This window comes from Phoca vitulina, unplaced genomic scaffold, assembly GCF_004348235.1.
Source record: "Phoca vitulina isolate PV1807 unplaced genomic scaffold, GSC_HSeal_1.0 scaffold37, whole genome shotgun sequence".
Classification (NCBI taxonomy): Eukaryota; Metazoa; Chordata; class Mammalia; order Carnivora; family Phocidae; genus Phoca; species Phoca vitulina.
Window position 1 is genome coordinate 9,928,680 of NW_022589740.1, and position 11,571 is coordinate 9,940,250.

Genomic DNA, 11,571 nt, shown 5'->3' on the forward strand with positions numbered 1-11,571 from the left:
CCCCCCCCCCCCCCCCCCCCCCCCCCCCCCGGCTCACCTTGCATTGCCAAAAACTGGAAAGTCACTAGGAGCTTCCTAGCGCTGCACCAGGACGCTTCCCTGGAGAAGATTCTAAGCACTTGCAGAAAAAAACAAAACCAAAAAACCACCTGACATTTTGCGAGGGCTTCTTGATTTTACTCTTGGACTTACAATTTTTTGTTGGCTTGTTTTAGGTGTGGAGGGGTGGTTTGGAGAGGAAGCGTTTCCCACGGTGCTGGGAAATAAAAGCTCACCGGCCAGCAGCCTAAGCAAATGTGGTTAACTCTGTTCCCCTGCCCCTGAAGGTTCGGGCTCACGGGCTCTTTCCTGCCCAACATTTTGAAGGCAGCAGCTGGTGAAATAACTTATGTTTCTCTTCCTTAAAAAAAAAAAAAAATCAGGTGAGGACATTCCTAACACACCCAGAGAAGAAAGCACATCTATCTCAACTCCCGATGCAAACCAGCTACCTCCCACGGGAAGCCGGAGAGTCTTCCCAGCCCTGAGGACAAGATCGAGGAGTGACCCTGTGCTCCATCATTCCGCAGAGAGAGGTGATGTCACTCCCCAAGCCCCTTGCACAGCACTGTGCGTGTTTGCCCCAAGGCGGCCAGGTGAATGCGGGTGCCTCTGGCCACCCACCGCCCTGCAGCTTGAGAGATGTCTTGAGAGAGGGTAAGAGGTCTTGGGAAAATACGATATTCTCCATGCACATTAGGAATATTCACCTGTCACATTTTTTAAGGCTGGTAGAGTTTTTTCTTTTGAAGTCATTGTCAGCAAAAGCATTTGGCTGCACATGATAGTGTTCGAGGTATGACATGAAGAAAATGCAAACATCGTTCTGATTTCTGGGTGTTCACAGTCTTATGGAAATAAACATTCTCAAGGAAAAAGTTCAAGGGGTGTATTTTTTTTTTTTACTCCCTCTCATGACCTAAGTTATCTCTTTTTTTTTTTTTTTTACTTTGTATGATAGTTGAGTTTTTTGAATCTGACCTGTTTTAAGAAGTTTAGATAGAGTGAAACTCACACTCCCATGCTCTCCCTTTCTGTGTGAAGTTTGTTACAGATGTCATTGGAATAATTTTAAATTTAAAACATGTTAAAGACTTAAAATAACATTGAGTCCTTTTTCTGAATATGTGAATACCTGAACATCTCCAAATAGCTCTGCATGGTGGAAAACTGTGAAAATAAAATAAAGGAAAGAAAGGGAGAAAATGAAAATCTCTAATCCCGCCGCCCAGGCTTCTTCTGGTGACCTCTTCTAACAAGGGCCTCTGCTCTCCTCAAGCTCTGTGCAAATATGACTTTGCAAATGCTCTCACCTTGCTCTCTCTGGGGCCCCATGTCACCCCCTTGCAGTCTTGGTTCTGTCCCTCTGACGGCCTGTGTTGTTCGCTGCAGCCCTGGACTGACCGTGTGCGAGCCAGAGAGAACACTCCTCTTGTCTTCTGAGCCGGGAGGAGTCCCACCGCCTGGGACTGAGCGCCTCTGCAAACCCCCGGGCCGGCAGCCCGGCCCCTCAGCTCCCCAGGCCCGTTTCACGGCGGGTCTCTACCACCCGACCTGGCAAGTTGAGGACTCGAGCTGGCCACTTGCCAGCTTTAACAGGAACTTGGCTCTCTGCACAGCTTTGTCAGATCCTCCCAGATCTGCGGCGCTGCAGGGGGAGGAGACGTGTGTTCACCTACAGCGTTGGAGTCCTCTGCTGTAGACGGCCCCGATTGCCTTCCAGTGACTGACTGTAGTCCCTGACTGTCCTCACACACGAGCGTCTGCAGGGAGCCTTCCTGGAAAACTCCGGCTCTCTGTGACACGCACATGGCAGCCTGGAGGGGGGCCGCTAACCCCGGTTTAGAGCGCCGACCTTTCTCCCGAGGGAAAGGAGTGCTCCCCTCCCTCCACCTGTCCTCCCACCCTCTGCTTCCTTTCTTCCTTGAATATCAAATTCCCGCTTGCTTGTCAGGCCTTCACAGACTGAAACCTCCAGGGTCGCGAACACTGAAGGCTGCTGGCTGGCTTACGAACACGCGGAGACCGGGCCTGCATTCCCCTTCACCCACTTGGTGGTGCAGTCATGTTCTGCCGCTCCTTAAGCCCTTCTGATGTCGATAGTTGCGGACATTAGAGCCTGTGGCGGTGGATTTCCCAGGCTGCTGTTGACTTCTGGAACGACGTGTGATTTTTCCGCACCTAGTTTTTTCTTTCTGTTAATAGTCAGCCCTAGAGCTGACTCACAGCCATGGTGTGAGCGTGGATAAGTCGGCACCATGCCCTGAGGATGTTTAGGACAAAGGTACAGTCAAAGGGAGTGGAGCACTCCACTCGTCCCGCAGTCTTGTCCCTCCTCAGCCTCTCTCTTTAAGTGGCTCCTTCATCCTCCGCCCTTGGAGCATTCTCTCATCAGGTCCACCATCTTTTTTCTGCTCGCCCACCCATCCCCATACATTGGTCATTACCCCACGGCACTGCTGCGCATTCTTGATGCTCTTCCCTATCATCTGTCTCTCCCTTCGTGATTGTGTTTTATGTGGCACAACGAAATGTTCTGGGGACACGTCCTATCGGAACTTCAGGGAATGAGCTTGTGTCATTGTTTTCTGGTTTTTGGTTTTTTTCTCCCCCCCCCCTTTTCTTTCTGTGAGATGAAAAGCAAGATGTGCATGGTCGTTGGCATTTGCAACCTGCTTTCCACGCCGAGTTCCATGGCCCGTGCTGTCTCGGGTCCGGGCGTGTGCTCACAGGGACATGGCCAACGGGCACGTATTGTTTGTCTCTGCCCACAGCTGTCCCCGTGCTCAGCTGCGAAGCTGCAACACAGACCGAGGGAAGACCAGACCTGGCCACGGTGACCTTGAGGAGAGGTCTGAGGAGCAGAGCTTCGCGATGCCGGCCTCGGTCCCTGATAGATTACAAGTCCTACATGGACACCAAGCTGCTGGTGGCGAGGTTCCTGGAGCAGTCGTCCTGCAGCATGACCCCAGATATCCACGAGCTTGTGGAGAACATTAAATCCGTTCTCAAGTCCGATGAGGAGCACATGGAGGAGGCCATCACCAGTGCCAGTTTCCTAGAACAGGTAGTTTTATTACTGGTCTCGGGCATGAGTCAGAGAACTTGTTTCCAGAGCAGCTGAAGCGCCTTCTCTCATTTCCCATCCAAGGCGCAGTAAGTTCACGGTCAGGGTATCAAGGAAATTGGGGGTGAGGAAGTCTGGGGAGGGAGAGAGAAGAAGCCGGAGCACTTTCTTTTCAGGCGTGATGACTTTCCCACAGGCTTCCTGCAGATGCTTAACCGACCGAGCCACCCAGGCGCCCCAGTTTTCTCATTTTTAAAGTGAAGTGTTAGACTAGGTGGTCTCAACACCTGTACCTCTGAATGGGATTTCCTTCTGCTGAGAACTGGGGATGGGTCACAGCTGTAATTACCCACCTCTTTTAAAAACCGCTACCAGGGTCACCTGGGTGGCTCAGTCAGTTAAGCATCCAACTCTTGATTTCAGCTCAGGTCATGATCTCAGGGTCCCAGGATCAAGCCGTGCGTAGGGCTCCACACTCAACTTAGAGTCTGCTTGAGATTCTCTCTCTCCCTCTCCTTCTGCCCATCCCCTTGTGCTTTCTCTCTCAAGTAAATAAATTAATTTTTAAAGAAGTTGTTACTTTTTAGGCGTTTGCTTTGTTGCCCCTTGACTGTGGGGTGGTTTCTGTGACCTCGGGGCACAGTGGCTCACAGTGTGACCCACCCGCGTCTGTGGGCAGTAACATGTACATTGGGCTGCAGGGTCCTGGGTGAGTTAAGGCCGATTGAGTAAGTTCCTTCTCACTTTCCTTTCCGTTTCCCTTTCTACCTGCTGGCCTCCTCTGACAAAAGCCAGAAGCCAATTTCTCTCCCAGCCCCTCAGGGGACCCAGGGGAGCAGAAGAGCAATCTGATGACTCGCATGAAGAGGTACATGAACCGCGGACCCTCTTGGTGTCTGCTTTCTAAAAGAGCAGTCAGCTGGTGGTCTTGGGTCACGCTCTAGTTAGCATCTGTGTAGGGGAGATACATCCTCCTAACCCTGGCCTCCGCCAGAAGTCATTCCCTGCCTCCTTCCCTCCGTCTGGCCCCATCAGCCCGATACACAGAGCAAGTATTTGGAGCCGCTTGTCGGAGGCTGCCAAGCCCCAGTGAGATCAGAGTCGGAGTATCTGCCAAGCCATTGGTCTGGATCTTCTGCTCAGTCTTCCCTGGTAAATAGCTTTGGGGAAAATGACCAAGCACTTACAGCTCAACAGATGCTCTCACTGCAGATGTTTGCTGGGTCTTTGTGCCGAGTCTGGATAAAACTTCAGGTACTGGGATTGTTGCAGTGGACTCTGGGCCATCGGCTGGCGCCCTCTAGGAGCGGACCCCAGTGGCGAGGCCCAGTGCGACACCCTCCCCAGAGAAAAGGAGGCAGAGACAAGCGGAAGGAGAGCCTTTATTCCCGACTCTACCCAGCTTTGCACATTTTCACTTTTCCTAGTATGACTCGAATAGGTTTTAGATCCATCTTAATGTTTATTCCTATCAAAACCACTTGCCCCAACTTACATGTCACAGCAATTGACGTCTATGAATGTTGGAATTTTCTTTTTAACCAGGAAACAAGGACAGGGCTTTAAAGACAAATATAATACCAGTGTGTTAGCAAAATTTAACATCCCGTCTTTTGGAGGGATTAAACTTCTGAGGACTTTAAAATCTCAGACTGGTACGAACTAAACAAAAAATCAGCCCAGTGATTGTTCTGTGATGTTAGGGGGTCATGAAACGCCTGGGTTTTTCTCAAGGTGCTAACAGTGTTGTAGGTCCTATAGCATGACTGTGCAACTTCTGGAAATTGTACGTGCTAGACAGTTCTCCCCTCCTCGGTCCCAGCCGGATGAGGGGTTTCCCATAAGGTTGCCATTTTACAAAGTAAGTGATATTATTATATATTTCAAGTTACATATATGCTGCATTGTAAAACAGATCTAACGGTAGAACCATTCTTAAGCATTTTTTACAAATAAACTGGCCGAGTTTTTATGTTGCTTATTATGTTTTGTTATCGAAGGGTTATCAGATCAACTGGAAGCATCACTGGTTTTGGGTGACATTTTATAAACTCATTAGCTGGTCACAGTGCCCCACAGGTGGTTATCAACTTTTCAAGAACGTTGGTATCCCCTGGGTTCTGGTTAGAACTACAGACGTTCCAGCCCCGCCTGTCACAATTGCTGTGGGGGGGCGGGGGATCCTCGGTAGCAGCTCCCCTCCCCTCCAGAAACGCGCAGACCCCGGGGAGAAGCACCGTCTCAGACCCCAGGCCAACTGGGTAAAAATGACGAGAAGAATGTTAAGTGTAAAGCAAAAGTGTAAATTCACCTGCCACGGATGAATCAGGGAAGTGACGTGAGGCAGGTCGGCAGCTGAAACAATAGCAAATTGGGGGAATGTCTTAGGAACGTTAGGAAAGAGGCATTCGGTGGAAGGTATCTGGAATTCCAAGTGTGTTCCACTTTGGGAAAACACCCTATTTTCTTTTCCAAAGCAACGAAGCTAAGCAGTGCATGGCTGGATAGAGAAGGCAGGTCAGAGGACCACCTCTGGTGCAGCCTAACGTCTCCCCCACCTCTTATTCTCCCCAAGATAATGGCCCCGGCGCAGCCCAGCACTTCCCGGACCCACGTGCCGCCCTCGCGGAGACAGCCTGGCTTCCTGCACCTGCGGAGCTGCGGGGACCTGAGCACCTTCGTCCCGGCGGGGAGGCCGCGAGCCGAGAGGAGGCCCCAGCGAGCAGAGGCTGAGCGGCCCCACAGCCTCATCGGCGTCATCCGGGAGACCGTTCTGTGAACCTGTGGGGTTCGGCCTGAGGGGGGTGGGCAGGAAGGAAGATGCACCCTGAAGGCAGAATGATCCCTCCTGACCTTGGAGTGCCCTGGCCTGGAGTGGGCGTGCCCCCTGGGCAGCCCTCAGAAGGGGCGCAGGCACTCCGGAGGACATTCGTTCTCACTCCCCAGCTCCTCTTCTGCTCACTGAGGACATTCAGCAGTGGGCAAGCGGGTTCTTCCAGGCCCATTTGGCTTTCGGAGGCACTGATCTGGAGGCCGTGCAGGCAGCCTCCCTCCAGCCTCGGCCAGGTCACGTGGGCAGAAACCCGGCTGACGATTCTTCGCCCACCTCCCCGACCGGGGCTCTCCTGCTCCCCGAGTTCCTCCCTCCGTGGAAGGACAGAGCTGCTGGGACTGCTGTGTAGAGCTCCCGCAGCCTTTCGCTGCTCCACGAGGGAGCAGAGGGCCCAGAAGCAGGATGATTAACCCCGATGTTCTGCACTTGTCAAGCTTCGTTTTACGTCACCCCCAAATCACAGTGTCTTTAGGAAAAACGGGAAACTCGTTCAGTGACAAATGGTAATGAAAGGCGTTTAGGGAGAGGTTCGTGTTGATTGCATTTATTCGTGCTTGCAAAACTAGTGATGGCTAAGGCCCAATCGAGAATAAAAACGGGTACTTTGGACCTCTGGGCTCCGTGTCCAACATTTGTGTGGGCGTAGGTGGCCAGGCCTTTCCTTAGGAGGGGTTGAGCCCTGGGGGCGGCGGGGAGGCCGGTGGGGAGAGCCTCAGGCTGGATTGTTCTGCACGGGAGTACCAGCTTTAACTGGCATTTCAAGAGATCACGTGCTGCTGGAGAATAGCCGAGGCTGGGGTAGGAGGCTGTGAGCTAAGGGCCTGGCTGGGCCCTCCTGTGCTCTAGCACCGTTCGCGGCCCCCACGCTCTCCGTTCGCCGCCCAACAGCCTAAGAGGTGGGCGCTCTTACCGTCCCCATTTTACAGACGAGGAAGATGAGGTTCAGTAACTTGCCCCAGGTCGCTCCGAAGTTCAGTGGTGGAGATGCCAGGCACCCCCGCGAGCAGCCCATCTCCAGAAGCTCCCAGGCGGCGGGGGTTGGCATTTCCTGTGTCTCTGGTAGAGTGCTGGGTAAGGCTCCTAGCGAGGCTAACGGGAGCGCAGGCCGCAGTGGGAATTACGGAGGGGCCTGGGGACTGAGTAACCGAGAGGGGAAGAGTGTTTGGAGGCGCTGGGGGGCGGGCGGGGTAAGCCGGGGCTGGGGAGGCAGAGCTGGAAGGCAGGGAGAGCTGGGGGGCGGGAGACGGGCCGGGGGCCGGCCGCTGTGTTCGCGGAGGAGGTTGGTGGGGCTTCCCCATGGCGGTTTCTCCCTTCTATCCGCCCACTGCCAGGCCCTGATTTCTCTGTGCGAGTGAGCCAGCTCTTGGTTTCTCTAGAAGCCCTAGCTGTCCGCACCGGAGCTGTGCACTGGGGCTCGGCCCACTTTGCTGGGGTCTCCAGTGTGTTACAAGCCCCTGGCTCACACGGGCTCTCTGGCCTCCGTAAGCTAAGTGTAGCCCATGTAACCCAGTCTGGGTGCTCTCTTCCTCAGTCCAGGTGAAGCTCCTTCCTCCTGGGCTGGGCGAGAAGGCCTGGCCTTTCTCACCGCTCTAGGTTTATGCTTTGTCCCACTCTGGGAGGGCACTGTTTTTAGCTGCATCCCTCCTCTTTCCCTTCGGAAGCCTGTGGCCCTCCCTCCAACTACCACCGCAGGCCTCACCGGGAAGTTTCGGGGAAGGTAGGCGGGCGCCCGCCCTGCAGATGGTATCTGCTTCTAGCCTCGGAGAAACAGTCACAGAGGTGGTCTGGGCCATTCTGAGGAAAGGGAATTTGCCAACAGCAACCAGAAGAGGAAAGGGGAGCGTGAGACTGAGGGCATCGCTTGACACCTAGCAGGAGGAAGTGGGGACCTGTCTCTGCTTTGAAGAGCTGATCTGGCCGCCTGGGGGATGTCCCATGTACTTCCAAGATCTGAAGGTATCAGTGAAGTCAGAAAACTGACTTTTGTCTTGCTTCTCAGACGTCAAGGAATATTAAAGTAAAAAAAATATTATATATTGCAATATAATTATAATACAATATTTTATATATATTTGCCCTGGGAGGGAATTAGAGGTCATATTATTCATCTCCCCGTTAGTGTGTCTGCGTGTAGCACACAGCATTATAACGTGATGTACACGTGCATCCATACGGAGTATACACAGGGAGGGCAGCCCCTTTGCATTTGGAGTTCCTTAAGAATCCACAGCCCGGAGGTGGTGACAAAGCATCTCAAATGTAGGCATCAAGATTACACTAGAGCGTTGACTGATTAGCAGGAGGGGCCTTTGAAACAAGCTTCCGCTGGTGAAGTACAAGATCTCTCTGACCGGGCAGAAGCCTCGTAGAGTCACGATTGCCTTTGCACCAGTGAGGAGGAAGAATCTGGTCCCCAGTTCCTGAGACTGTCATGGGGTGGATCAGGACACAGCTGCTCCTTCCTAATGTTGTCACCTGCACCCTTTCACACAAGCTGTGTGTCCAAGCGTCTGAGGCCAGGGTGGCACTCTCGCAAGCGTACGTAGGACTGTTGTGGGCAGACATGCCAGGGCGTGTTGTGTCTGGCTGGCAGAATTTCTTCCGAGGCCTGCTTTCTTCAGGACACCCTGCCCAGTGGTGAGATTTGGGAGAGGGGTCCACGGCCCCTCACTGCGTGAGGTTGCCCATACTTACCAAAAGCAGCGGACATGCGCCGAGCAGCCACGCTGGCGAGGTCTGGTCACTCCACACCCTCACTTTGCAGCTGACGAAGCTGAGGCTCAGAGCCGAGAGCAAAGCAGCAGTGGGGCGACCAGACTTCCAGCTCCTGGACCAGGGCTGTTGGTGCGGGTCACAGCTTCTCAGGCTATCTGGGACAAAGGACTATTTCCCGCCCCCTCCAATCTGTCATGGACCAAAAGCTTTTGTAAAATTAGAATAAGCTGACTGAAAATTGTGTCGGTCGGCTAGGATGGTGATGACAGCATACCACAGACTGGGGGGCTCAAGCAACAGGAACTTTATTTCTCATAGTTCTGGAGCCTGGGAAGTCCCAGATCAAGGTGCCTGCAGATTCGGTGTCCAGTGAGGACATCCGCCTTCCTGGCTTGCAGATGGTCCTTCTTGCTGGGTCTCACAGAGTGGGCACGGAGAGGGAGAGAGAGAACTCTGGTCTCCGCGTTTTCTTCTAGGGACGCTAATCCCATCATGCGGGCTCCACCCTCATGACCTCACCTAAACCCAATCCTCTGCCAAAGGCTTCACCTCCAAATGCCCTTGTACTGGGGCTTCGGGCTTTAACATAACGGGTTTTGAGGGACACAAACATTCAGTCCATAGCACTAATTTACCAGGACAATGAAATAATAGTAATAAAAGGCATACAAAATGCAACCCCCCCCCTTGGATTGAATAAGCTCTACTTTTGCCCCAAATAGGCTTTTTTAGAGCAGTTTGAGGTTTACAGCTAACTTGAACAGAAAGTACAGAGGTTTCTCATGCAGCTCCCCACCCCCATCAGCTTCTCACACCAGAGCTTGCTCTTGTCAGGGACCAGAAGCAAAGAGCGTTCTCGGCCCAGGTGTGTGGTGTGGGTCGGGGTTCCTACTCTAGCCCCACAGTTTCCCAGTGTCCTTTCAGCCCCGAGTCTGTTCTGTGGTCTGGGTCCCGGGGACACTGAAGAAGGCCGGGAGTGGGAAGACAGGCAGACACCCTTCCCTCTGCACCTATGTGTCTCTGAGGAGGCCCGAGAGCGGAGGTGGCCCTCACAGACAAGTGCTTTGGCAAGTCCCTCAGGGTGAGGGAGAACTGGCAGAGGAAAGATGTAGCTCTGGTTTCCACCCAGCAATTGGGGAAACAGAACAAAGGAGCTCCCCCCGCCCGCCTCGTCCCGGCCCAACAGGCAGATGCAGAAAACAACGAAGGGAGTGAGGGAGGGGCCTGGACAAGAGCATCTTTGTTTATGTGGTTTTTCTCCTTGGAGCTGCTGCAAGGGAAGCCGAGTCTGGGGCCAAAGGGCACCATGTTTCTTCTGTTTCTCTCTGTCCGCAGGAGCCTTCATCCTCGCCCTCATTCAGCAGGTGTTGACTGAGTTACAGAGTGTAGGCAGCAGGCCAGGTGCAGGGGAAAGGCAGCTGAGTGGGGAGAGGGGGTCAAGGCCAAAAAAGTCTAAGAATAATAAATGCAAAGTGACATTTCTCTTGGCTGCAGCTGAGCTGCTCCCTGGGCCCAAGGGGCAGGAGGATCTGGACTCTCTTTGAGTCAACTTGGAAGACCAAAGGTCCTGGGCCTGATTTATCAGGATGGTTTGAAGGGATCCTTCATCCTGGATTGTGAAACAGGTCCCGGCAGGGATGCCTCAGGGTGAAGCTCGGCAGACCTGGCCTGGTGGCAGCAGGTGGTCACAATCTTGGAAATCGTTAAAGAAAAATTCATGACACCTGATAAGGTTGGTAAGGAAGACTATTTACTTAGGAGCTGCCGGTGGTGTTTTGCCGTAGGGGAGAGAGATCAGGCTCAACTCTGATTACAAGCACAAGTGCAGGGTGGGGTCAGTGGATGGAAGATGACAAGAGGAGACGTCAGGGCTGGGGGATGCTTGCTAGACCAACTCAATTAGGACTCTTCTGGAGGCAGGCCAAGGTGATCAGATACCAAGCATGGGGGGGATTTTTGTTCAACTGGGCCTGCAGGATTTCTGTTAAAACCAGACTGAGCAGGCCAAGGACAGAGCTCGAGGTTGGAGCTTGGTCAGAAAGAGGACTCAGAGGAGCCAATTCAAGTTCAGCTAAAGAAAGAGTCTGTCAGAATCTGATGAGTACCTTCTCTTCTGAGCAAGAACCTCTTGCCACACTCTGTCCTTGGCCTCAGGCATGTCACTGTCTGGCAGGAATCTTCTTTTCATTCCAATAGCTGGAAAGATCTTTTGTGTTTTGCCCTAACAAAGGAGCTAGGGCCAAAATTTTGGGTTGAATCATGGTTCCTCTCTCTCTTGAAAAGTGGCCGTATGTCCCAGGTGTATGGAGACTTTCCAGTGTCTTTAGATAATGAGCATGAATTCGAAAGGATCCAATGAAGCATTTCACGGTGGGAGTGGGGGCACATATCAGGGCAGGAAAGGATCCAAGCAAGGAGAGTTGCTGGAATTATTTTTGCTTTTGGTAGGAGCTGTTTCTCCCACTGCTTCTGTATCTGCTTGGTGGAGGTAAGTGGGTTTTCGATAATAAGTCATAAACCACAATATCAGAGATGTCAAGGACAGAGGCTTCCTCTTCATCTTATAGAAGAGGAGCCCATCATCCAGAGAGGTTAATTCACTTGCTGAAGATCACACAACCTGCAGATGTCAAAATGGAAGAACTTGACCTATGTCTTCTGCCTTCCGTCATCACAGACAGTTTATTCTTCCCTGGACTGCCACAGCCTGGAACTCTGAGAAGGTAAAGGAGACAAGCCACGGGAACTCTTAAGCAATTGTAGCATTAACACCAATGTATCAGTTGAAAATGGTACTAATGGGTAACATTTATTGGGAGTCCTTCCAGAGCTGTCGAATTAACTTAGTTCAGTTGATCTTCACAATAACCTCCACAATTTACTAGTTCTTATGGCTCGACTTGATTTCCCTTGTCTA

The 11,571-nt window shown here is 52.5% G+C and overlaps 1 protein-coding gene across 1 annotated transcript in view; it reads left to right on the plus strand.

Moving 5' to 3' along the window:
• FAM189A2 (family with sequence similarity 189 member A2) overlaps positions 1-6,549 on the plus strand; it is a 56,884-nt gene extending 50,335 nt beyond the window's left edge. Inside the window, exons 9-10 of the mRNA XM_032427565.1 lie at positions 2,814-3,106; positions 5,682-6,549. Of these exons, the coding sequence (XP_032283456.1) occupies positions 2,814-3,106; positions 5,682-5,885 (497 nt within the window). The 3' untranslated portion in view covers positions 5,886-6,549. The remainder of the gene's footprint in view (positions 1-2,813; positions 3,107-5,681) is intronic.
• The last annotated feature ends 5,022 nt before the right edge of the window (positions 6,550-11,571 follow it).